Here is a 27,092-nt window from a genome sequence, read left to right as displayed (position 1 = left end):
CGCATCGTACGTTCTTTTCCATCCGCGTGGCCGGGACATTGCCTGTGTGTCCACAAAGTCGGATTCCATCCAGAGAGAGAAATGCCGTCTAAAAAAGTTGTTGAAGTTATGAATACCACGGAAGAAGAGATTGACACTGCTGCGGAGCTTAAGGCGTCAAAAGTGAGTAGTATGTGCCTTTGATAGCCTTTTAAATGGAAATAGCTCGGGAAGTGCGTCGTGTTCACGACTGCTGCTATGCTTGACATGTGGCGCAGCACACGAAACCAAAATGTGGATTAGCGGTTTGTGAGAATGCCACTCGCTTATCAGAATTAGCTTTCTACTAGCGAAACACTTGAGTTAATGTTATTAACATTGACTATCAGAACAGTGTGAACCGCTGTAGTGATGTTGTACTTCACCGTTTTAGCCTAGCAAGATCATCACGTTGACGAGCCGCGTGAGTCAGATCGGATCTTTAAACCGAGCGGACACCGGAAGTTGACTACTTTATTTTATCAGGAAAATGTGACACGTGCAGATCTGCGTTTCTTTCGCCTCGTTGTTCGCTATTCATTTATCGAAAACAAACAAGTAGGCCATCACTGTTTGTATTTAGTGGTTATTTTTTTGAATTTTGTACATTCTAGCTACGACGGTAGCGAGCAACATGCGCTCTCAACATAACCTATGGTGCACACATTAAATTAATACATTTTCGACTCCTTCTTCTTCTTTTCCTTTCGGCTTTTCCCCTCAGGGGTCGCCACAGCGAATCAATGCGGTTTTGTGCATCCTCTTCCCTCACACCAGCTACCTTCATGTCCTCTTTAACCACATCCATAAACCTCCTCTTCGGTCTTCCTCTCGGTCTCCTGCCTGGCAGTTCAAGGCTCAGCATCCTTTTCCCGATATAGTCGCTCTCTCTACTCTCTCAGGACATGTCCAAACCATCTCAGTCTGGCCTCTCTGACTTTCTCTCCAACGCCTCTAATATGAGTTGTCCCTCTAATGTACTCATTCCTGATCCTATCCAACCTGGTCACCCCCAAAGAAAACCTCAACATCTTCAGCTCTGCTACCTCCAGCTCTGCTTCCTGTCTTTTCTTCAGCGGCACTGTCTCCAGTCCAAACATCATGGCTGGTCTGACTACTGTTTTATACACTTTTAATACATTTTCGACTCCAATTTACTGAAAAAATATTTGAGAGATACAGACGATAGTGTTTTCAAGCAGCCTTTAAACGCTCTGTGGTCCATGCCCACCTGTGCGCCCATAACTTTTATGTTATATTGTGCAGATACGAATGTATATAAATGATTGTTTTTTTTTTCATGCAAGTTTGTGGACTAAACATAAGTTAAACATTCTTTCCTAAACTTGAAGAAGAAATTAAAGGATGCCAAGAAACTGAAGATGATGAGGCAGGCGGAAGAAGAAGAGCCGGACTGTGAAAGTCCCGTACCGAAAAAGAAAAAGAAAAAAGACAAGCTGGAAGAGGACCAAGTTAATGGCCATATAGATGAATCCATTGACCTGAATGGCAACTCTGACACTTCTGAGCCACCAAAGAAAAAGAAGAAAAAGAACACAGAGGCAGTCAAAGAGGATGTAAGTACTGATTTACCAAGTGTTCCCAAAAATGAACAGTATAATCATGCTGTTATTTTATTTTTATTTGTTTGTAATAAAAAGAGTTATGTTACATTTCTGTGGTTTAGATGAAAAAGAAGAAAACTAAAGCAGATGAAATCAATGGACATTCCATACCTGACACACCAGCTTCAACTCCAAATCAGACACCATCTCAGTCAGACGACTCAATCAGTGAGAGTGAAAAAGAAACTGTAAGGTTGCTATTATACGTACATAAAATGAACGCAATTAGATGTTTGAATGCAACTGTTGCAATAGTGACACTGTTTTTCATAAATACTGTTGTGTAATTTAAGTTAAAAATCACGTTTTTTTTCTCCTCCAAATCTTTAAAGCCCTCATATTTTATATATAATTTCCAATCTTTAGGAGGAAACACCTGAGCAGAAAGAAGGAGCCTTCTCCAACTTCAGAATCTCCCAAGGCACCATTCAAAAATTAAGAGGTAGCAACCTAATTTCTGTTCATACACACACCACACTGTCCTGTTGTCAAAACCTAATTTGAGAGGTTTTACGGTTGCCGAACTATAATTTAATCTCTTAAACAATTCAAAACAGCAACACTACGCAAAAACAATCCAGTCCTTTGTTAGTGGCATAAATAAATGTCACCACTAGATGGCAGCACTCTATTTGTGTGGGACTTGAAATTCTTAATATATATATATATATATATATATACACACAGTAAAGTCTCGTTATATCGATATTCAAGGGAGTCCGAAAAAATCAGAATCAGAATACCTTTATTCGTCCCGCAATGGGGAAATTTGCAGTCCACAGCAGCAATTGAAGAGGGATGGGGTTGGGGTGGGAGTGAAAGGATAGAAAACAAGATATTCTAAGCATAACAAAATAAAAAATATCGATATAACCGGGACTATCGATATATCCGAACCTGTTTGCATGTAATTTTCTCAGTGCGTGCATAGAAATAGTATCGATATAACCGGGACTATCGATATATCCGAAATCGATATAACGAGACTTTACTGTATATTACTTGCCGTTAACACTCTGTCACATCTCTCACGTTTTCAGCTCGAGGAGTCTCGTACCTCTTTGACATTCAGGTCCAGACTTTTGATCATGTATATGATGGGCATGATGTGCTTGCTCAAGCCCGCACGGGAACAGGAAAGACCTTCTCTTTTGCCATCCCACTGGTGGAGAAGCTCCAGTTGGCTGGATCGGACCGGCCAAGAGGCCGTCCTCCCCAGGTTCACACACTCATGAAACCAATTAATTGAGCTGTTTCCATATCGCCACTTATGACACATCGTAACATACATTTTTTTTTACCTCCACCTCATATCGGTCTGCAGGTATTGGTGTTGGCTCCCACCAGAGAATTGTCTATCCAGGTTGCGAAGGACTTCAAAGACATTGCCAAGAAAGTGGCCATCACCTGTTTCTATGGAGGCAGCGCGTATAACCCACAGCGTAAGTCTTCCTTCCGTAAACAAGCATGCATTTATGATGCATAATGTTTTTCTAAAATTTGAATGTGAGTGGCACCTTAACTTGCAAGTGTTCCAAAATGTCCTTAGCGCCATTTGCCAGTGCTGGAGTATTCATTAAAAAATTGGGAATTTTACGTTTAGATGAATTGCTCAAGATTGAGTCATGCATTCAAGCTGACAAAAGTGAAACTTTTTTTAAAATTGTTTTGTGGCCCTTGCCACACTTTTCTACCAAGTTAGGATGTCAAGTGTTGATCTGCATCTTTTTTTGGGGAAGTCCATCCTACAACAATTGTGTATTTTTTATTTGTATTTTTTTAACCAGTTGACGCCATCCGTAGCGGGATTGATATTTTGGTTGGAACCCCTGGTCGCATCAAAGACCACATCCAGAATAATAAACTAGACCTCACAAAGCTGAAGCATGTCGTTCTGGATGAAGTGGACCAAATGCTGGACATGGGGTTTGCTGAGCAAGTGGAAGAAATTCTAGCTGCCTCCTATAACAAGAAAGGTATTTATGTGTGGTTGATTTTGGTGTACAGTGCAAAAATGAAAGTCGAGGAAAGCTAATCATCTTCAATTAGAGATTCTTTTACACTATAAAATTGGAAGGTATATTTTATCTACATCTATTTCTATCGACAACTTTTTGTATTTGTAAATTGGGATATGTTAAACTAGTGCTGCGGCATAACCTTAAAGGCAGTTTTGAAGTAACATTTAGACATTGAAGAATTAAAAAAAAAAGTTGTTCATTGAAAACTGAAGTGCAATAACTAGCATGAAATATTCATAGTTTATAATCAATTACTCGTAGTTTATGGTGTCACAGTTTTCTTTTGATTTGACAACTTGTACCAACTTGTGTTTGCATTTCACAAAAGATGGCGACAGCAACCCCCAGACTCTCCTGTTTTCGGCCACGTGCCCCCCATGGGTCTACGATGTGGCCAAGAAATACATGAGGAATGATTTTAAGCGTGTTGACCTGATTGGCAAGAAAACGGCAAAAACCGCAACAACCGTGGAAGTAAGTATGCGTGTGTGTCCATGATTAAAGGTATAGCCCTAAGATGGTCCAAACAACAACAACATGACTTCACTAGTAGAAGTTACACCCAAGCAGGCACGGACGGCTATGGCTACTCATAAATAATTAGTCTAAATTATTTCGATGTAACCATATTTTGATCACACCAATTAATTGGGAATTTAACATTTGCGTTCCTGTGAGGTAATGACTTCATTCACAGCATTGTGAACTACAGTGTAAAGACCATGATAGTTTGCGCCGTTGAGCCAATATATAATTGACAATAAAATAAATTGACTCCAATGCCATTTCTTGTGAACCGCTGAACTAAAACATACATGAGTTATTTATTTATGCCCATTATCATGATTTTCTTTTTCTTATATCGCCAACTTTGCCTTGATAATGGCATCATTATAATTATCGTAGCGTAAGCTTCGTATTGTTATAATATTGCATCGTATTATGAAGTTTTCATATTGTTAAATCTATAGCCACATGCCCATCTTCCTTCAAAGCAGCAGCAACATAGCCAATCACTTAACATACACCCATTCTACCCCATGCAGCATCTTGCTATCGCATGCCACTGGTCACAGCGGGCGGCGGTTTTAGGGGACGTGATCCAGGTGTACAGCGGCACCCATGGCCGAACCATTGTCTTCTGTGAGACCAAGAAAGAGGCTAATGAACTCTCCGTAAATGCGTCCATCAAACAGGTAAATCATGTGCACTTAATGGGCGCCTGCCTACGAGTTTAGAGGAGACAATCTTGTCTGCATAAGGCATGTGATGGTATAAAAACACTTTGTTATGCCACGCATATCCGTTGTTTCTGTTTTTTATCAAAAAAAAATCACCAACCTGTTGCAGTGTTTAGTTTTGTTCCAGACTTATCACATTTATATTGTGTGTGAATAACTTCTCTCCAGAGTACACAGTCCCTTCATGGTGACATTCCCCAAAAACAAAGGGAAATTACCCTGAAAGGCTTCAGGAGCGGATCCTTTGAGGTTTTGGTGGCGACCAACGTGGCAGCCCGCGGGTTGGATATCCCCGAAATTGACCTTGTGATTCAGTGTTCTCCTCCCAAGGTAGGACACCCTGCTCAGCTGAATGTGTTTGTCATGTTTAAATTCAAGAGCAACTGTGCTTTCTGCATATCTATCAAACTGTTGACATCAACCTGTTATCTTCAATGATTAGGATGTGGAATCGTACATTCATCGCTCAGGAAGAACTGGCAGAGCTGGAAGGAATGGAATTTGCATCTGTTTTTATCAGAGGAGAGAAGAGGACCAGCTACGTTACGTGGAAAACAAAGCGGTACCTGTTGTCTGTTTAACCAAATTTATCCATAGAACTGATCCAGAATTTTTGCCACATGGGAATCCCAAGTAAAAACATTGCTGAATTGGAGCAAGCCAAGCTGTCATATTAATTGTAACGTGAATGCATTTGGTTTTGCTGCAGGGCATTTCGTTCAGACGAGTCGGTGTTCCCACTGCAAATGACATCATCAAATCATCGAGCAAGGATGCTGCACGGTGCGTTTGAGACACAAAATGAGCATGTCTCACCAATTAAAGAGGCATTTTTTTTTTTTGCGTTTGCATGCTTAATAACGGTCACTCCGTATTTTGGGAATACGACACTGCATCATGTGCAATTTGAATGGATTTTTGTTTTTTCATTCAGGTTCCTGGACTCTGTTCCAGCGGCAGCTATCGAATACTTCAAAGAGGCAGCCGAGAAGCTTATAGAGGAGAAAGGAGCAGTGAGTGTGCTGGCTGCCGCCTTGGCGCATATTTCTGGAGCAACGAGTCTGGAGCAGCGGTCACTGCAAAACTCTGATGCTGTAAGTTTAAATGGACAAACCTACATGTGAATCTGTTCATCTTGCGCTGCTGGTTGTGACTTCTCACATTAGTTGTTTAGCCATGGTAAAAATATGGTGACTAAAAAAAATACGGTAGCATAGATGCACACAAATGCGTTTTTTTACAAGGCAACAGTTTGGTTGTACTTCATTCCTCATCTACAAATCCATCAAAGTCCTCATCAACTCCAGGCAAAATAAATGGCAAGCTTCGAGTAAAATTGCTGCACTTGGTTTTTCACAGGCAACATCTTCCTCTTAAAAATGGTGGCAGTTTCTGGATGTAAATGCTGTAATTTAATCAAATAGAAGCACCAAACATCATTGATTCGTTGAACTCGAATTCTCTCACGACTTCCTTTGGGTAACTGATAGCTTGTAGCTCAAACTGTGCTTCTTAAGCATGTCTCTCTGCAGGTGCCATTGTCGTGGTCCTTAGCCAAGATGATGTTGTTTTGCAAAATGTGTATGTACTGTCATTTTAACGCAGTGGGGGCGTGACCTTAGTGTACTCTTACATGCACACCTTCCTCCTTCCCCTTTTATAATCTGCATTCTGTCCTCAGTGTCGTCTTCCTTTCCCCCCGTATAACCAGCCTATGGCATATCATCAGTCAGTCAAGCAGAGCATTCATCAAAGTCACACGACAGTCACAGATTGTGGATCTCGGCGCAAACACAAATCGCCCCTGCATGATTAGTCACTCATTCATTTTGGAGATAATTTAAGACTGTTTAATGCGGCTTATTGTCTTCAAAATACGCTATATCATATTACTACTATTTGTTTGCCCAGGGTTACACCACCATGCAGTTGATATGCTCTCAGGAGATGCATTCTATGGGTCTTGCCTGGAAAACCATTAAGGAACAGCTGGGAGAGAACGTTGAAAATGACATCCATAGAATGAACTTCCTCAAAGGAAAAATGGTACATATTTTTGACTAAAGTGGTTTGCCAACAGTACTAAAAGACGACAATTGAAATTATTTTTTAGAATTCATAAATTACATTTCATCACATCATTTTATCAAATGTGATTCCAACAGGGCGTGTGTTTTGACATCCCTGTTGCCAAAGTCAAGGAATACCAGGTAAGCGCGTAGATTTATTCCTTTCCTTAACCTCTGCACTCTATGCCAAACAGGACAACAATGGATAATGTAGAATTTTAGCTAGATGAAATTACACTTGTTACTATACTGTTAAAAGAAAATGAAAATAGTTACATGAATGTAGATAAACCAACAAAAAGTGTAATGATGCTGTCAAAGGGGATTGCTATTTTTCCAGAGAAAAATGTACCTCTGTTGCAAGTGCAAATGCATGTTTGTGATATTAAGTCAAGCAGCTGAAAACACTTCATCAGGAGCAACACACAATGTAGGTGTAATAAGTTGCAATTTTACATATAAACAAACAGTTTTTATTGCTGGAAAAGTTTGATGTCATTTCCATTCTATTTTTGGGTACAAAAGAATAAATATTGTGATTTAAGCCACCACTGTATGTGGATTTATCATTGTGTTGCATCCAATATCTTGTTCATTAATAGGCGGTCTGGAAAGATGGTCGTCGCTGGCAGCTGACCGTGGCCACAGAGCTCCCCGAACTGGAGGAGAAGCCACACAATAACCGCTTTGACAGAGGAGGAGATAGAGGAGGATTCCAACGAGGACCGGGTCGGAGTTTTGGTGGAAGAGGTGGGCGTGGTGGCAATGGGTTTCGTAGGGAGAGCGGGGGTCGTGGCAGGAGCGGAGCCGGACAAAAACGCTACTTTAGCCAAGCGTTTTGATCACTGAAGTGCCAACCCTTTGGACTAATAGGACTGACTGTCTGCCCTTTGGGCTCGCAGTGTTTTTCTATTGGCTGTCATTTGGAAGCCACAATTAGCAAATTCAACTCCCCTTATTATACAGCGGTGTCAGATATTCATAACATGTATTTCAAGTTCTTAATCAACATAACAAACAAGGAGGTTCTCATGAAAAAAATAGCACAGCTTCGTTTGTTTGTGGCTATCTTAGATCGCATGTTGGACCAGTGGCAGCCATTTGTACGAACAGACTTTGCTCCAATTCAACAAGTGACATGCTGAGTGTTCACTTTCCAAATCAGTACATTACTGAAATCCAAAGTGAATGTTAGTTAAAGGAGGAGTATTCCACTGTGTTGCTTAACTTGTTTTACTGACTTTAAATTTGGGGGAAATGGGCAGCGCACGGCTCTCATGTCAGAGTTATTTGTGACCCCTGCCCTCTGGATGAAGAGGTTGGTAACCTTTATAGTGGTGGTGTCACTCATGTTGCTTTATCTGAGCTGAAATATTCTCCCCCTAATATCGGATGATTGCTTTGCAATTGCCCCATTTTACTGCCTATGTTTGACTTCTCTTTTGGTGAAATGTTTTCATTAAAAAAAGGTCAACCCATATACTGTGTCTTCACTGAATCAACCGTAACCACTTGCATCTGGTCAATTGTTACTATCTTGCTTTCAAGGACACCCACATTATTCACGGAAATTTGCCAAAATAACTTTTGACAAGTCTCAGATTTCCACACCGAGGTCAAGTGAAGAAAATAATAAATAGTACTTGTCAGAAGAGAAGGAGCCATTCTCTTGCTTTGTGTTTTGAATCTGCACAATCTCAAGGCAACCTAAACAGTCCCTTTTACTGTAACCAAAAGGTTGATCTCAGGTGCAGTGTCAATTCGTCCAGCGGGTAAGTGACCCGTTACACAGATGAAAGCACACAAAAATGGCCAAGAATAAAATACACAACTTAAATGGTCTTTTCTGATTCTTGATCTAAGTGAAATATCTTGAAGTCGCAGAACGTGATATGGAGATTGTGTCGTGATGAATTCAAGGGCCAAAGACTGAAAGGAAACTTAAAAACAAAACATTTCCAATTTGCAGTGTTGTGTTGCCTGTTCTTATATAGTTTTACTTAAAAAAATAATGGAATCATCATTCACAAACTGCAGATTGCGTTTTCTAATATTTTATTGCAATACAGTGAAAAATGTTTTCATCAAACCATTTATTGATGATCTAAACAGGATTAAATAAAACAACTATGTCAAGCAGCACAGTCATATTTTCTCCACCCATGTGCAAAAGTAGCAATTTAAATCCAGTTTCAGGGATGGACTGTTCAGATTCCAGATTGTAACACATGACCTCACCGGGTCTCACAGGCAAACGTTTACCATCAATTCAATCCAGTAGGCTGAATTTGTAGTACAATATATAGACGATTTAGGGACCTTGATTTTTCTATATTCTTTGACAAAAAAATTAAACTCTCGGAATGTTATGACACAAGTTGACTTGGGCGTCAGAAAACATCGCGTGATGAGTGAATTATCGAGAAGCACAGCAACGAGGCACAAATACAATCACAAAAGGGATCCCAACAGCTACAAGTCATCGCTTGTGATGCTGAGTCCACTGGTGTGACGGTTCTCTAAGATCAAGCCATCGTCATCCTCCTGCAGAATTAATGCAACACATTTTAAGTATACTATCACAGCACCTTCAACAGATGAGCTGGTTTTATGTTGCGGATTTTGCCAATATCTGATTGCGATTGTAGTGATAATCTTTCGAGTTGGTAGAACTTTGTGGCTATCTACCAACGACTTGACAGATTTCCATCCGAAGGAAAACCTTACCGAAATTGACTTGATTACAAACACCCACAGTACATTTATATAAATGCTTTATGATAATAAAAAAAATTAATCAACAAAGTAGCACCGCCTCATTTATTGTCTCTGAATCGATGTAGCTTGCTAGCGAATCCAGCTAACCTGCCCGCTATAATTGGGGGAAAGTTATGACGTCATTTTCAATCAGGTGAAGTTGGTATGTCTGATTGCTGTTTCAAACGTGTATTAGTTTGAGAAGCGCAGAAAACAATCGGGGGCTTCTTAACTCTTGACTTGATGAGTAAAAAAACTCAAGAGTAAGAAATTTAAACTTTAATGTGAATGTATCAAAGTCATTGTCGGTTAGCATGCAATGGATTATGATCAATATGAGCAATAGCACCAACTCCAAAATTGGACTTGTCAAATTGCTCATCTTTTCAGAATCTCCCAAGATTTCTTCGGGTGGAATACGTCAAATTAAGGTAAGCAAATCAAAATACAAAATTGCTGAATGACGGTATGTTTTCATGAAATGTATGTTTGTGTACAGTAATATATACTGTACATCAAGGGACGCGACAATCAAACCGCGAAGTAGCAAGGGATTACTGAAGTACTCAAATGCCCACCATCTCTGCACACCACTGATATGTGTATTCGAACAAGCAATACATTGGTTATGTTGATTTAATTCATTTTTAGTTTATTTGGAAGAAACGTATCTTCTTTGGAGGTCTTTTATAGTTGTCTAATACTGGACTGTTTTGTAATTTTGACTTGTGTGCTGGACATTTTTCTTTTTGATGAAGATCTAATTACAGGACAGTTAAAATGGAGTTTGGTGTGTTCATTGTGTCACTTACATCATCTTTCAGTTTGTAGTCCTTCTCTGTGCTACGGTATGATACCACATGGATCAAAGTGTAGACTCTGTAATGAAATGAATCTCAAGTAGATCAGAGCTTGCATACCACTTAACCCAATGCTTTTAAAAAGATGTCAACAATAAAAAAATTGTGGTGTTGCAAAGGCACTGTGTGTTTGTGTGTACCTGTGATACAACATGGCGATGAACTGGACAAAGAGAAGGATCGCAAAAGACAACAGAAACATCAAGCTGAGTGGCTCCACCTGTTACAACATAAAACAATTGTACACGACTGTATATAGGACATTTCACAATGGCATCACACGTTGTTCAAGGTGGTTCACGGTTTTTTATTCGCGCAATCATGTGTGTGTGTGCGTGCGGACCAACCATCAGGTACTCTCCAGATGCTGTTCCGTTTGAATAGAATTTAGGGATCTTGATGCTGATGACGTCATTTCCAATGGCTTGCAGGAAAAAGGTGGCAACCACCCACAGCACATTGACGATAAAATAGAGGAATACTGCCTATGGGTTATTGCGGAAAAATCGTTATACCAAGTATTCATCTACAGCTTTTTGCGAGCAGGTGTTCATATGTTACAGTTGATGTACACTTATTATCTTTGCCTGATATTTAACTCAATTGTCAATTGGGAATGACAATAAGCAGCTAGAAGCAAAATTTGGCCTCTTTTGCAAATACTGTAATTCATTCTTCTCTATGTGTTCAGACATTCCATGTTACAGTATATCTACCAATTGTAACATTTTTTTGCTCGTGATGTAAGACTATCACATAGAATTTCCGGTCAGCACAACAGAAAATGTTTACTGACCTTGTTTCGCAGCGACTTGAGCTCTCTGGTGACCTCTTCTAGATGTGCTTTAGTGTCGACAATGGGCTTCAAGTACCGTTCGATCAATTTGTTCCAAAAGTCATTCTCTTCCTACACCCATGCGCATCCATCAGATATAACTTAACTTGCTCATCATTCATTGAAGTTTTAATTTTGATGTAGTTTTTGGCTCTTCTGCTTCTCTCAGGCCAAATGGCCAAATTAGTATCTTACCTCTTCAAGTTTCTGCACCTGAGGGGCAGTCAGAGTTTTCTCTATAGCTCTCTTGACTTTTTTCTCTAATCTTTCCATGCGGCTCGTCTTCAGGGTGCGTCGAGCCTACACACACACAGACACGCACACACAATCTTTATATTCCCCTCTGAGTTAAGAGATTATTACTATAAATGCACCTTACATGTATTTTTTTAAAACAAACAGGACTAACAAATTAACTCATTCACTGCCATTCCTGGATTTATTCAGGAATTTAAAATATGACGAAGCGCGCCGTTCCTGGATTTATTTGGGTTTTGTTTTTTCTTGTTTGGGTGCCAATAAAGCGCTGGCCAGACCTCTGGCAATGTTTTTTTTCCTTCCATAAGGGGACATTCATTTTCTTTTTTTCCACATTAGCACTTTGTTCCACCTTAAGCTGTTGTTAAAGCGCGATATAAACCAATATATATGTATTGGATTGTATTTTGGACAGCTGCCCTCATTTCAAGCTCCTATAACTCCAGACCCATGTAATTTAAGAATTAACTTTTTTTTCTGATGGAAGACGAGTCTAAGGTGTATTTGAGTGCATTGAATGTTTATGTCGTCCTAAAACTCAATATTCTGTGGGTCTTAGAATTTGAGTGACAATGACAAAAACCCTGGCACTGGAGTGGACACATTTTTGCACGCCTGGCAGTGAATGAGTTAAATTACAACAAGGAGTATCAGATTTGTTACACATTATTATTTGGATCTTTATATGTTAATCTTACACATGACATAAATGCAAATAAACAATGAATGTTGTTGTTCTGTCTGTTAAATTGACCTGCGCCGTCAATTCCTGTTGTAGTTCCTCCAGTTGGCTTTCTGTCAGAACATCTTCAGGTCCAACGCCGTATAATTGTTCATTGAGTGTGTCCGTTAACATTAATATCAAATCCTCACACACGTCCTCTTGATTCCTTTTGCGAAGGGAGTACCTGGTTTCGAGGAAAGAACAAAAACATTCATCTATAGATTCGCAGTCATGACAATCCATGATGTGACCAAGAATTTCAGAGTTTTTCTTTTTCATACCGTATTTGTTCTTTCAAATTCCTCTTTAAATTAGCAAAAGTCAACTTTTTGAGGAACTCTTCTTTCACTGGACTCACCCATTCTAAAATTGGACACAAAACACAGTTATTGATTTATTTACTTTTTTACAAGGAGTTGTTTTTGGTCTCAGGTATAGGTGATCTTACCACTTATAGGAAGGTCTTTGCTGTCCTGGTTGTCGTCATAATAATCATCATCGTCCTCTTCAGATGCACTTGTCGAGAGACTCTGTTTTTCCACGCTATCATCCCTGCATGTGCACAAACGTGTACATGGGTGACCCTTTGGTTGTTGTAAATATAATTGCATTTATTTTCATAATAATTTCTCCACTGCGAGACTAATAAAGGCAAATCCAATCCAATCCAATCCAATAATAACAGAGGAAATTAGCATCTCTTTACACTTGCACGGCAAAAAAAAACTTAGTGTCATGAATAACGATTTCTTCACCCCAAATTAAGTATAATAATACTAATAATAATTAATAATACATTTCATTTATAAGCGCATTTCAAAATTCTCAAGGTCACTTTACAGTCACACGATAAGTTTTTCTGTGAGTGAGCAGCGGCAGCGACACGCGCCAGCGTTCACTCAACTCGAAAATAGATAGAAAGCTAGCTCGCTAATAGATAGATAGCTATCTAGCTAATATAAACGCCTTCTGAACTAGTTTTCTCAGCGGCACTCCATTCGTGACGTGGCACAACAGTTACCATCAGTTACCATTTTAATAGTTTTTCAATTGTTTGTTCTATATTATCTGTTGGGTTTACTGCTGCATTGCATTTAGCATGTAAGTGTTTGTATATGGGAGGAATCACAAACATTTGAGCATGAAATGCGTTTCTTCCTTTCCTCTGGCTCACTGGAATGGACCATGAGGTGAATTAACTCATTCACTGCCAGACGATGTGTTCACTCTAGTACCAGGGTTTTTGTGATTCTCAGTCGAATTCCAGGACCCACAGAATATTGAGTTTTAGGACTTCATCAACATTCAATGCAGCATAAAAAACATTAGAGTCTTTCATCCGTAATAAATAGTTAATTCCTTAATTATATAGGTCTGGAGTTATAGGAGCTTGAAAAGGAGGCCAGCTGTCTAAAATACAATGCAATACATACATATTGGCCTATATAGCGCTTTAACAACAAGCTGGAACAAATCGCTAACATGGGAAAAGGGAAATGCTGCCCCCTTGTGGAAAAAAACATTGCCAGAGGCTACGGCCAGCGCTTGATCGGTTTTGAATAATCAAAACCCGAACAAATTCTTCAATGGCGGTCTCATTCATATTTTCAATTCCCGAATAAATTCTTGAATGGCCGTGAATGAGTTAAAAAGAAAACAAACGAATTACGTGTTTCTGGACATGGCGTAAAAGCGTTTCATCTCCCTCCTCTCTTGATCAGTCGGTGGTTTCTGTCCTCCTTGCTGTGCTATTCTGGTGGTGTCAGGAGTAGCTTGTGGTGCCTCATTTGAAGCGACGTGTTGATTTGTTTCCTGGCCTGTGATTGGCAGGGAAGAGGCTTGCTGAGCGGTCTGTCCTGTGATTTGTTGAATCATCAGGTTCTCCGTTTCTTGAGTTATCTGTTGATTAAAACCAAAGGTGCGATCAATTCTGTCATCCAGAAGCACGCATTCATCGGGTGCACAGCATGTCAGTAGAGGTTCATCTCACCTGCAACTTCATGTCCCAGCAGCAGAGTCTGCAGTTGCGGTCACAAAGCATGTTGTGATTCTTCTTTATCTCGGTTCCTCCCCTAACACAGTAAAAGGATGAAGCAGAAAATAAAAAGAGCAGCAGAATTATCACGTTGACTGCCAACAGCAAACATTGTACCAATTTCAACCATTTTAGAATATGTTCAATAAATAACTACTTCTTAATTGTCTTCAGTCATGCATGAAGTAATGAATTGGATGATGTTTTTAATCATGTGAATTACTTATTGGATTCTCTTGTGCCCCAGGTTACAATGTGCATGTTAACCAAGGAGTAGATGGTCAGTAGAAGGTAGCCACTGGGAATACAGATGAAATACATCAGGCCATAGATGATCATTGCTGTCGGAGAAAAATACCATCACAATGCACAACGTGACACCATCAAACGGGAATGTGCGAATGCTGCGGATAATGTCATCTTGGCATACCAAACTCCTCAGGGTGGAGCAGAGCAGTCACAAAGTACATCATTGTCATAGAAACCAGGAATACACCAGTCGGGGTCAGGAATGTACCCTGAAGCACCATGTCACCTGAGGACACATTGGAGAATCGCAAAATGCATCACGGGAAAATCACAGAGAAGAGTTGTAAACATCACAGTCAAGTCAAAAAGATCCTCATATATGCTCACCGATGATAGAAAACAAGGAAGCCGTCATGAGGAAGGCATACAGGACGCTCATGATGGCAGCGATTGTTATCTGGTTGTTTGGTTTGGCGATGAAACAAATGATGAGGTAGAAAACTGGAGGGATGCTTGCGATGATGATAGAAAGTGTGCCGGCGATTTTAAAGACAAACTGGAAAGCACCTAGAGGAAACGACATCACAGAATTGAGTTGAATTGAGTCGTTGAGTTTTGTGTCAATTGATGGTTGAAAAAAAGCCACGTGTACGAGTTCAACATACCTGCCACCATAAGCGTCACAGAAGCTGGACCAAGAATAGAGGAGCTAACTGTGAACATCTGGTAGAAAATATACAGTTTGGATATGGAGGAGTTTCTCTTCACCGTCTCTGCGCCACTGCAATCATCAAAACAAAAAAAACTTGATATTTATCCGATTGCGTTGCATGACATCATTCTGCAAACTTCAGTAATGGGAAAGTGTCACGGGGTGAGATTTGATTTCAGTGTTTTAAAAACACTTCATCAAATACTGACCTGTGCAGGAGGTCCAAAGTATTAGCCAGTGTGGACGGTCCCCACCGTCTTCTCTGGTTATAAAACTCTTTAAACTCTTGTGGTGAGTTAGTGTAGGCATCGGATGCAGCATTGTATTCCACACGCCACCCTTGCTGCAGTAGCAAAGTACACAACCAACGATCCTCCCCTGGAATATTTAAACAGACCAACAAAAAGGAAGAAGATTGCAAACAGCTCACATAAAGCAAATAGGGATGGAAAAGTCTTGACCTTGGTCATATTGTACATATTCCGCAGCTCTTGTGGCAGTCGTCGTGTATCTCTTCAACACATTGTCATCCATTAAGGCCGATGCTCGAAACAGACTGAAACATCCTGGACTGCACAGCACAGACCCAAACACGTGTTCTGCCGTCTTTTGCAGCCAGTGACCCACTGCGTACTCAAACTTCTGGTACCACACCATGGGACCTGAATCAAAATCAGAATTATATTCATTGGCCAAGTGTGTAGAACACACAAGGAATGTGTCTTTGGTAAAACACCATGCACGAGTATCATCATAAAAAGGACATGACAAATAAGTATGGAGGACACTAATACAGTCTAATCTAATGTAATTCCATAAGCACGTGGTAGCTCTCAGGAACAACTGAAACAATGTGCAAGGTATCAAGCAATGCGAAAGTGATCAGTGGTAGAATAAGCTGTTTAAATGTCTGCTGGATTTCGTGCCCATACATCGGTAGCGCCTGCCTGAGGGGGAATAGCTGGAAAAGGTTGTTGCCAGGGTGCTAAGGGTCCAGTAGGATTTTCTTGCAGTGTGCAAGTCCTCGTGAGTGGGGAGGGCGGTGCCAAATTTTTTTTATTTCCGCCTAACTGTCTGTTGCCGAGACTCAATTTACAAACATAATTTCTTGCCATATCCTCATCTATGTATGTTTATGTATATAAATACAAATAGTATCAAGATCTAGATAAGATATGTGCTGCACTCATTTTGTAACTTCATTTTTACAGATTCCTTTTCAGTGAAGGTAATGTGATGAGTCATGAGTGGGGGGTGGCAATGACCTCACATTGGCTTTTGGCCTGTTGCCACTGATTTTAAGACAGTTTATTAAACCAACATGATGTTTTTGCTTACCCATTCCAGTGGGATGAATTCGTCCACAGGCTGCGCCTACATTTTCATACATCCTCAGCCTGTCAATCCAGATTTTGTGTTGTAGAATAAAATCCACGAGAGCCACAGTGTTGAACACAAAGTCAACATTTCTTTTATGATTTTCCTGTGGTGTCATTTACTTTGTACGGAAAATACTCATATATTCATCAAGGCCCTGATAGAAAACATTTGTCAAATTCTGACCTGTCCACAAGCAGAATTACAGCTTTTGGCTGGAAGTCGGTGTCCCCGTCCAGAGCCAGGATGTATACGTTGTCATCTGAGATTAATCTTCTTTTGTTGTCATTATCATACTGAGGCATAATGAAAATCTCACCATCCATAGAGATCAGAGATTCTCTGCAGACGTTTTGAAGCTACAAAAACAAACAAATTTGTTGACATAGACTGTCACACTCTTCTATAAATTTTGGTGACTTACCTTGGCCTGAGGGTTTTTGGAAAGGTATCCCTTCCAGCCAAGTAGATAATACATGTACATAATCTAAAAGATAACAAATGTCTTTCAAAACTAATTTCTTCCCTTTCTCTGGCAAACACCACCACCCCTGCATAGTTTTAACATAGTGATAGACCCACATTGTCACAGTACATACAGTACCTGTGACCATCTTTTCTTGTTCCTGATGAGACTTTTGTCTTTAAGGTGAATGTAGAGCATGTTGCCTTCTGGCATAACAAAGACAAGTCTGCCACCATATGGAGTTTCCACAATGGATACATCATCAGGCTCTTTGTTGGTAAAAACCCTAGATGAAAAGTCATTGCTTTAATGATATATCTTTAAAGAAGACAATCATTTCACAGGTTTTGTTCCTCTATGGGGGTAATGAATACTTGTCAATCAACAGTCAATTAATGAATTCCACACAGACGAGTCATTTAATTGATAAATCAATGATGGTGCCAATCCCAAATTCTTACATTGAAGGCGAGAGACAGCTCACCTGTAAACCTCAATGACAACTTGAGTCAAGTCATTCACGTATGAATTCACCAGCCTCTTCCCTGTGTCCTTTTCAGTCATAAACCCGTCATCCACGTAAATGTGACACTCAAAATCAAAGCAGTCTTTATGTTCTTCTTTGGGATCACCTCGGTAACGGTCCAACCTTCATGCAAAAAAAAAACCAAAAAATAAAAAACGCTCAACATGACTGAACATTGACCAAATCACTATACTAGGTGGGTTCACATTTGGCCCCAATACATACAAACCTGAACATGGAGGTCAGAATCTTCAGCATCTCATCGTAGGTCTCATGCCACATGGTGGCACAGAGATAGATCACACAGTTCTGGATGTCATCTTGGCTGTATCAAAGACAGGAGAACTGGTCAGTGTTTCAAATCAAGTTATTACACATATACTGTATTACCACGTGGTGACAAAATCTGTCCAAGTATAAAAATAAGTACGGATTTTTCATCTGACTAACGTAGCTGTTGAAAGCAAAAAAAAGTAAACCAGCACTCTGTTGATAGAGCAAGGCCAAGGTTGGAAAAATCAACATGGCACTTGAGATTTGGCCCAATTGTGGAAGATGGCGGCTTTGGAATTTATGATCTTACCGGGTCAGCAATTTATTTTATGTTGCCATAAAACAGTGTGAAAATATATCTCATAGATTTATTTTATGACAGTTGGCGACGTTACGGTGCATTGCTGCCACTAACCATGTTGGCGCGTGGAGTATTGCAACTCTTGAGAGACCGCATTTCTTGCAACGCAGGGCTTCACCTCGCAGCTGCTGTGACAGCAATTAAACGTTCTAGTTTTTTTCTCCTGACACGGTTCACATGTCATTGTTGGATGATAAGTTGGTAAAGCGTGTTCATGAGTTTGGACCACAACCGTTTCGTTGTATAATTTGATAATTTCAGATCAGTTTGAAATTTTTCACTCTTCCGTGATTTGTTTGGCATGGTTTCTCTCCAGAATGCCTTTTTTTTGTAATAGGCACTGGATCAGAATAAACATGAACATGTTTGTCAGGACCCATGTCATTCTATTATGACATCATCACAACATGCATACTTTTATAGGAACACCATTGAACCTTCACACTTGAGACAAGCATATGTTTAAGCTTAGTAAAGGCTCCAAGCACAAAGGGTGCTTGTTCGTGCAGTAAAATTGAAATAAAATATTTTGAAGGACGATCACTACAAATGTTGATGGGTATTTCATTGAGTCGTTTAAGAGCAATTCTGCTCGCAAACCAAATAATAGGTTAAAAATATCCTCTCATCCTGGCATTTTTATAATTGGTGTTGATAATAGGGAATTGTTTATAAAAATTTCCATGAAACGTGTTCTCACCTTTCATGATTTCGAGCCCGGGACACCTTCATCTTGGTGTTGAGCAATAAAGACAGGTCGATGAAAGCGGATTCGTAGAGCCGCCGAACAAACAGCTGAGAGGTTCTCTCGATACGCTGCACCTACAGTACGAGGTAGTAAATACAAAATACATTTTAGCCATATCATCTCCATCATCTGTCTATCTATCTAGCTATCTATCTATCTAGCTAGCCAGACAGCCATACAGATAGCTAGCCAGCTAGTTGGCCATGTAGCCAGCTAGCCAGCAAGCTGGCCGTCTAGCCAGCCGGCTGGCTATTCATCTATCTATCTGACCATCTTTTTATCTGTATATCTAGAGATTGCTACATTGTAACAAAATGAATCTGAAATAGAAAAAAAAATCATGAATGAAAAAAACAAAAAATTGAGAGGACTTCAAAAAAGTAAAGACCATTGTGAACTGCATTTTACATGTATGAAACCAATAAATTTTAATTCGAGCAAAAACATCTGTCTTTGTCTATTTATTTCGTACATGAGTTTTGGAGTTTGTATTGAGGTCATTTGGCAGTTGTTTATTCCATGTGATCATTGATTTTGATTTTATTTCATCTCTTCATACTTCATACTTCAAAAATTAACACTGAAACTATACCTAATAAAACCCAAAGTAAAAAGTAAAAAACCTGTATTGAAAAACGGATACACTGAATTTAAAAATCCAATTTCAAAAAGACATCAAAACTAACCCAAATGAAAAATCAAAATATCGTACCCATGGGGTAAAGTAGGTGCGTACCTTTGTCTTCCACACGTAGTAAGTGCATGTCACCAGTGCTGACCACATGCATACTCCCTCAAGCGCCAGCATGGAAAAAGGCCACTGCAAGTAATAGCTGTCAATCAAATGATCACCTTTAATGTATTGCAGAGGACGGAGCAGATGCTTCATGTTATACTTTACTGTTAGTCCCATATACAGATACAACTTAATGTATGTAATCAAACATCGCAATACACAGTTGAAGGACAAGTAACCTGTTAAGTGAGGTCCGGCAGATGCTCCTTGTGATTTCTAGAAAGACCACTGGTGTTGTGTTCTTGCCGCTCAAGAAGGACAAGCTTTCACAAAATTCTGCAGTGGGAAAGCACACGATAATTTGTTTTAAGACAATGATTTTTCACGCAACTCACCTGTGATGCTCCCATGTTTTGCTCCATCCAATTTTTCAGCTTGGGTAATGAAAAGTACAAGTCCCAGTAGAAGCACCGAAGGTCCCGTGCAACATAACGGCAAGGCGAAACTCATCCTGACGGCATGAATCTTGCAGGCCACCACCCCAAACCAGTGGCACGCTGCTGAGCATAAGGCCTGAGGTAGGAGGGGGCTTGTTAGTAGTTGCCACTACCAAAACGAAGAAGCTTGTTTGAGGAAAATCCGATTCATCAACATTGACAACAATTTTGCTATCCAATATCTCACTTTTAACATCGGCTTACCTGTAAGAAAAACAGCACCAATCCAATTTGTAACAATTCCCAGTCCTCACTCTTTAAATTGAAATCTGGCCAGCTGATGGAATCTTCAATCAGCACGTGGTAGACAAGGTATACAACTCCTGGGAATGGGAATCATTTGTAATCTTATTTACCAGGCTTAAAAAAATGACAGTTAGTGAATGTTTTGACTGTAATATTCCACTGTATGTTCACCCTAAATGTAATTTTTGTCTGTATAATGTAATGATTACTTGAGACCAACCCAGGATTGTCAGGAGTGAATATGTTGAGTTTAACATTTCATACCTACACTAGAGAATATTCTTGTCAAGAGGAATTTGAATATTTGACCTCGGTAAATTGTTGTCTGAGAGAAATTTTGAGGAGTCAAATGAGGGTGTTGGTATTTGGATGTGTTATCAGTTCGTGTTAAATGTTGTTTGCAGATTTTCATGAGTAAGTGTTGTTCCAGACATTGAGTGCAGACAATTACCGATGACAATTATTCTCAGAAGACTGCTGATGACAAACACAAAGTCCCTGAAACCATCCAGCTCTGACAATGTATCCTAGAGGGAGGTACAAAAAAGTATCAGAATGCAGCACACGGGACATTTAAAAAGACCAATAAAAAAAAACAGTCAACATTTTATTCAGTACTAAGTGTAAACCATTTACCCCAATAATATATAAAGTACATACAGTAATAGCCTCCTTTGTGGTTACTATAAGGAAAAAGGGTCCAAATGACATAAACCTGTCGAAAAATGCTGACAGAATAGAAACATTGACTTAACCTGAATACGATTAGTAGCTTGCATTGGATTCTCCCACCAGCAAAAAGAGATCAGAACTGAGGCAAAAATTCCTACTCCCACATAGACAAAGCAGTCGGCACTTTGTCTGTCCACAAAGGACGATACACGGACATAGTAGTCGCTTCCTAGCAGGCAGTACCCTGTGGGGGAACGTAAATGAATGGAGGGTAATGTGCTTTGGGTTCATTTGCAGAGTTGACATACAATACAATACATATTGATTTGTTTTACGCTTTAACAACAGCTGAAGCTGTAACAAAGCACTTAACATGGACAACTATCACATACTGGAAATAAAGCAGTCACAAAGATAGTAGAACGCACCAGGGAGTAAAACCAAATTGACATCTGTATCATATGGAGTGGAATGCCAATGAGTACAAGTGAGTTTTGAGACGGATTTTAAAGATGAGCAGCGAGCTGGCTAGCGAGTGTGGCAGGTCATTCTGGTGAGTGGTATCAGCAACTGAAAAGGCTCTATCCCCGCTGAGCCTCGGTTTAATTTTTGGCACATCTAATAATGTCTGGTCAGCCGACCTGACGCGCCGGGAAGGTGTGTAGTCGTGATAAGCTTGGATAGGTCAGGAGGAGCGAGGCAATTTACAGATTTGAAAAGAAAGAATAAAATCTTGAAAATATGTAACTTAGAAAATGTATAGGAAGCCAGGGAACGGGATGCCAGAGTAGGAGTGACGTGCTCCCTCCTACGAGTACCATACAAGAGGTGAGCAGCAGGAGGACATCAGGAGAACAAGAGAACAGCATCTGTATCAAAATATGTATGACAATTACCAGCGCAGGTTAGAATGAGGGAGCAGATTGGGAATAGAATTTTCCAAGATTCTGTCTGTAGTCGAAAGACAATCTGAAGTAGTGCGGGCACAACACAAACTCCTCCACTGATGAACAGATTTGTCAGAACGTCAAAATGAGGCATCACCACAAGTACCAAGATTGAGGTGCCAACCGACACCAGGCATTCTATGGTGCAAATCTGCAAAGGAAGCGGCACACCATTAGACTTTACACATTGGTGACTTTATTGATCAGAAAATATCAGCTATGGATTTGGTGATCACCAACACATAAATTCTGAATCGGGTCAATAAATGTCACCCACAAATGACATGGTCTTCAGGTTGGGCTGTACAAAGCTCTTGAAGGCACACCTCCACAGGGATTTTATGAACACCAGAAAGTTTGGGCAAACGAGGCAGAACACCAACATCAGCATGTAGAACTGTTTTTCCTTTAAGGTGCGCATGGATTTTGGACTGGACAATGTTGACAGCATCAGAAGAGAGCCCTGATTGGTCAGATCACAACATTCAATCAGATTGTTTCTTTTCAATCAGATAGTTTCTTTTTCTCCATAGATGGCAATATTTTTGAGCAATCGCTAACAAAGCAGCTGACGGTTGAGGGTAATTTCAATGTTAAGTGGCATTTTTGAGTCACACCTTAGCAACAACGGCACTGGTCAACACAGCCAAACCCACAATAACAGCCACCAGATACTGGGCCAATTGGAAGCACCTTCTCTTACGTTCCTTCTCTGCACCTATTGGGTTGAGTTGGAATGGATCCCATCTTTCCCTGAAACACGCACACACACAGAGAAGCCATTGTATTATCAATACGTATCAATGTTACAATCTTTGTGACTAGCTGATTATTATTGCACAATGATCCGTGGTAAAATAAGGGGGTTGTATCACAGCCAGCATCCTCGGAAGAGAGGCCGATTTGCTTTATTGTGACAATTCACACAAGTACCGTATTTTCCAGTGTATAAGGTGCACCGGAGTATTTTCAAATGTTTTCCATATATAAGACGCACCAGAGTACAAGGCGCACTTTCAATGACTGAAAAAAGTTTTCCAAATATAATATATAACTATATCAATGTTTTCCAAATACAAGGCACGCCACATTATAAGGCGCTACAGTAGAGACAGGGGTTAGGTACGGCTTCTTCTACAGGGGGAAATCGGTGAAGAGTCGGTGGCTGCTGACAGTAGTTGCGAGACCTGTTTTGGCTATATATTACTTCACATATTAGGCGGACCTGTGTATAAGGCGCAGGGTCATCTTTTGAAGAAAATCAAGGCTTTTGAGTGCGCCTTATACACCGTAAAATACGCCAATAGAAACACAAATGCAAGAAAGCAATAGCTTTTCAAACGTCTTAACTGTCAGTGGTAGAGCGCCCTCCCCCCTACCCTTTCCATCTTGCCTGTTACATGTTAAATTTTGAGACTTATTGTACTTTTAAATATACGCAACGTGCTCAGTCTTTTTTTTCCGGGTACAAACCATGCTCCCCTTAAAGGACAACCGACGTCTCCGGACAAGTTGTGTCCATTGTAAAATGGCTTCAAATGACTTCTACTGAGCGTATTTTACAAACATTCCACCGCATATAGCTATATTTTACGTTTTAAGACTCGCGCTGAATATTCAGGAAGTCTTGTTTTTGAGTTGGTGACCAGTCCGTGACGTGACCAGTCCGTGACGTGATGTCACTGAAGGAACGCCCCTGACCGAAAAAAGACACATTGTAGCAGTCCTTCCATCACGTCAATGTATTTTGCTGTACTTGTTTGATCTGAAAACCTCGTGTTGCACCAAAAAGCCGCCAGAAGAGGGCGACCAAGCTCCATGGAAATAATTTATCAGCCTGTAGAAACGGGCTGACTAATTCCCTACACGGCTTTGTCGCCATTTTCTGCCTCCCTTGGGTGCGACAGTTCCCGCCCCTGATGCCTCTGATGACAAGGAAAAAAATCTTTAATCAATTGCAAACATGTATGCTTTCTTCTTCAGAACTATTTGAATCATATTCATAACTGGATGTGTAACAAGAAAGCATATTCTCCGAATTTGAAGCCATTGTTTTGATTCTCCAGCAATGCAAGATGTCTTGGTGTGACGTCACGAACAAGGGGGCGGGACTTTATGAAAATGCCCAATTCGCAGCTCAATTTTTTGCAGATTTTGGACACTTTAAGTCATTATTATTGGTGTTTTGCATTTGAATAAAAATATGCTGCGTGTTTTGGGTATTTTAGATGCCATAAAACGTTTTCCTGATGTCAGTTAGGAAACAAAAAAGTGACGTCGGTTGTCCTATAAAGGAGAATGGTTGAAGTCTGTCATCTATTTTTACCTCCCCTCTCATCTCGCCCATTGTTTAATTTTCATATCTCACATATCTGGGCACATACTCCTGTTCTGTCTCCCCCTGTTGATAATTGTTTTGTTTATGTTCTCTCTGAACCGGTTGTAACCGGGAAACTAAATTCCATGTGTGTTTTACATACTTGGCCAATAAATCAGATTCTGACATACACATTTGCAAAAGTATTCCAGATTACAATTTGAAATCCGCAGTTGCTGTTGATCATTTTACGTCACTGTGGATCTTCGGCTGTTGTCTTCTGTACTATCCAAACCTTTTTTATTTATTTTTTCCCTTATACTGAGTTCTATATATTCCATCAATTTACCAAGAAAAATGGTCAATAGCGAGTCTTGATTATGCTTGAAACAGTTGATGACTAAAGATGGGTGAGTTAAAACCTCCTTGTTGCTAAACATGTGACAATGAACTTGTGGGCCTACATGGCCCGAATATATTAGCACCTACGTGTAAAATTTTTACCTGTGTGGGTCTGACAAAACTAAAATAGCAAAACTTTAATGTTAAAGATTTTCAAAATTCCTTTTTAATGGGTTGATTTTTCTTGAAATGAATAGTTTGAAGAAAACGTTTTTTTTCCCACCAATGTTCTTATATTGTGTCTGATTCTGTTTCCGCGTTCTTTTAGACATTCTGACAAGATAAGATCATCTTATCTTGATTATTGGAGGGGAATTACATGGGTACATTTGTTTACTCTCGAGATGTATTTTATTATGGCTTTAAATTACAATTTTATGTGGGTTGCAATGCATTATTGCTCAATATTTGGATTTTTATGGCACAAATTGAATTTCTTCCCAGGCTCATTTTCCCTGTTTCCTAACGTGCCTTTAAACACAAGCACATGATTAAGTCAGATCAGCTAGGTAATTAAAAATGATTATTTTCAGCACTGAACTACAGCACTCTTATTATTTATATAATTCGAAACAAATAATATCAACCAATTACCTACAACACTTAAATTTATCTCTTGCAAATTGTTGTATTGTATTAAATAAATGTACGGGACAGAAGTTATTTTTCCCTTGAGGTAATCAGTTCTCCACGTCTCTATTTTTGTCCAACAGTGCCAATTTTGTTAAATAAAAGATATATATATATATATATATATATATATATATATATTCTTATACTTTAGAAAAATATATCCTCAAGACCATGTTAGTGTAATTTGGAAACTGTGTAATTAAACATTTTATAAAATACATTGCTATGGAGTCAATGTACTAGTCTGTACCGTAAAAATGGCAATAAAATCTGATTAGACTTCGTTTAAATTCACATAAATTCTTACTTGTGTCGTTCCTGGATGGTCTTTAATCGGACTTTCATTTCTTCCATCTTTGTTGTCTAGTTTTGCCTCTAAAGGCCCAGTAAGAAGACCACGTTATTCTGTCACAAGAGAGAAAAGTCAGTTAAAATGTTTCCAATACTTGTTGTATTGCAACACAAATGCAATTAGTCAAATTTAAGTACATCTTTACCTTCTGTTGTGGTTTGTTTTTGTCGTTGTGCCACTTTCTGTAATTTCCTCCAGTCACCCCTGTGCCATGCCAGCCGCCCCCCCCCCCCCAAAAAAAAAAAAAAAAAAACAAACCCACCCGAAACCAGTAAGTGAAAAGGTGGTCTGAAGTGTCCAAGTTTTCTACACAAAAAGTAAAATAACCCTCTCTGTTGTTTTTCACTTTTTATTCACCCCTTTGTTGTCACCAGTTTACGAAAAAATAGACAAAAAAATAGCAGTGTAACTCGCTCTTGAGTGCTGTGGTCCACAAGGTGCGCATGTGTCCTTTGACAGATACTGTTTGATAACCATGTGAAAGATGCTGTAAATGTTTCTATTGCAACCACCTAGCTCGACTTGACTGTGCATGACTAAAAAATCTTAGTAATCTGTACTGTTTTTATGGAAGAGGCCATAAAAAGGTACAAGGGTCATATTTATGGACATGCACAGACACACGCCCTTTCTATGACTCTTAAGAGTTTTTAATTAACTGAGCCAACACGTTGCTTGGTGCTCTCAACCAGAGATAATCATGAGCAGTTACAAGTAGTACAGTAGTCTATATCATACGTCACAAACACACACTGGGCCCTTTCTTCCCGTAATTTCAAATCTTATCAACCCATTCTAGGTTTATTATTTTGTCCTGCAGGAGGCAGATGGATTTTGCCTTTCTTTTTTCATTGTTGGCATTTTTGACTATATGACAAAGGAGGCATAGCAGTAAGGTTGTGATGCTAAAATGCAGGATTACAAACAAATTTTGTCCCTGCCTCCGTCGCCGACATGCTTGCTTGCATGGGGGTTCAGTTTGGGATCACACAATCTTTTAATGAATGACTGTGACCTTTGACTTGCTCCATGTGTAAAGAGATAACTACTGTTGTGATTCAGCAAAATATTAATGCAATTGAAGTGAAATGGGAAGCTTTGGCTGAAAAGGAATGGAATAAAGATTATAGTTAAA

At 39.7% G+C, this 27,092-nt stretch overlaps 2 protein-coding genes across 7 annotated transcripts in view; one reads left to right on the top strand and one right to left on the bottom strand.

Moving 5' to 3' along the window:
* ddx21 (DExD-box helicase 21) lies at positions 1–8,452 on the top strand. 2 transcript variants are annotated; one of them, XM_088992706.1, is made up of 16 exons: positions 1–162; positions 1,374–1,595; positions 1,706–1,831; positions 2,010–2,085; positions 2,684–2,862; positions 2,968–3,085; positions 3,431–3,619; positions 3,993–4,138; positions 4,711–4,860; positions 5,074–5,235; positions 5,348–5,467; positions 5,615–5,688; positions 5,840–5,999; positions 6,817–6,951; positions 7,071–7,115; positions 7,577–8,452. In XM_088992706.1, the coding sequence occupies exons 1-16, from the start codon at positions 82–84 to the stop codon at positions 7,814–7,816; spliced, it is 2,223 nt and encodes a 740-aa protein (XP_088848832.1). In that variant the 5' UTR covers positions 1–81; the 3' UTR covers positions 7,817–8,452. The 2 variants fall into 2 exon arrangements, with proteins under 2 accessions (XP_088848832.1, XP_088848831.1); XM_088992705.1 differs by having other exon boundaries at positions 1,371–1,595.
* Positions 8,453–9,012: 560 nt separating this feature from the next.
* Positions 9,013–27,092, bottom strand: part of chs1 (chitin synthase 1) — a 110,723-nt gene continuing 92,643 nt past the window's right edge. For 2 of the 5 annotated variants that reach the window (XM_088992701.1, XM_088992702.1), the window contains exons 3-36: positions 25,913–26,010; positions 22,871–23,006; positions 22,531–22,716; positions 22,203–22,404; positions 21,390–21,550; positions 21,086–21,161; positions 20,593–20,711; positions 20,287–20,464; positions 20,131–20,227; positions 19,892–19,988; positions 19,108–19,229; positions 18,003–18,098; positions 17,732–17,896; positions 17,386–17,533; positions 17,206–17,268; positions 16,968–17,140; positions 16,743–16,801; positions 15,866–16,066; positions 15,614–15,782; positions 15,358–15,473; positions 15,080–15,259; positions 14,874–14,978; positions 14,667–14,784; positions 14,399–14,480; positions 14,078–14,307; positions 12,857–12,960; positions 12,690–12,771; positions 12,439–12,592; positions 11,622–11,726; positions 11,388–11,498; positions 10,939–11,076; positions 10,732–10,811; positions 10,544–10,610; positions 9,013–9,518 (exon numbers count right to left, since the gene is read on the bottom strand). In XM_088992701.1, the coding sequence (XP_088848827.1) occupies positions 9,447–9,518; positions 10,544–10,610; positions 10,732–10,811; positions 10,939–11,076; positions 11,388–11,498; positions 11,622–11,726; positions 12,439–12,592; positions 12,690–12,771; positions 12,857–12,960; positions 14,078–14,307; positions 14,399–14,480; positions 14,667–14,784; positions 14,874–14,978; positions 15,080–15,259; positions 15,358–15,473; positions 15,614–15,782; positions 15,866–16,066; positions 16,743–16,801; positions 16,968–17,140; positions 17,206–17,268; positions 17,386–17,533; positions 17,732–17,896; positions 18,003–18,098; positions 19,108–19,229; positions 19,892–19,988; positions 20,131–20,227; positions 20,287–20,464; positions 20,593–20,711; positions 21,086–21,161; positions 21,390–21,550; positions 22,203–22,404; positions 22,531–22,716; positions 22,871–23,006; positions 25,913–25,959 (4,239 nt within the window). In that variant the 5' untranslated portion in view covers positions 25,960–26,010 and the 3' untranslated portion in view covers positions 9,013–9,446. Of the gene's footprint in view, positions 9,519–10,543; positions 10,611–10,731; positions 10,812–10,938; positions 11,077–11,387; positions 11,499–11,621; positions 11,727–12,438; positions 12,593–12,689; positions 12,772–12,856; positions 12,961–14,077; positions 14,308–14,398; positions 14,481–14,666; positions 14,785–14,873; positions 14,979–15,079; positions 15,260–15,357; positions 15,474–15,613; positions 15,783–15,865; positions 16,067–16,742; positions 16,802–16,967; positions 17,141–17,205; positions 17,269–17,385; positions 17,534–17,731; positions 17,897–18,002; positions 18,099–19,107; positions 19,230–19,891; positions 19,989–20,130; positions 20,228–20,286; positions 20,465–20,592; positions 20,712–21,085; positions 21,162–21,389; positions 21,551–22,202; positions 22,405–22,530; positions 22,717–22,870; positions 23,007–25,912; positions 26,011–26,102; positions 26,491–27,092 lie in introns of those variants that run through there. The other 3 variants (XM_088992700.1, XM_088992703.1, XM_088992704.1) reach the window with 3 other exon arrangements.

This window comes from Hippocampus bargibanti, linkage group LG03, assembly GCF_051943395.1.
Source record: "Hippocampus bargibanti isolate YZ-2025 linkage group LG03, ASM5194339v1, whole genome shotgun sequence".
NCBI lineage: Eukaryota > Metazoa > Chordata > Actinopteri > Syngnathiformes > Syngnathidae > Hippocampus > Hippocampus bargibanti.
Note: the sequence above shows the minus strand (reverse complement) of the source record. Positions and strands in the feature narration are given on the sequence as shown.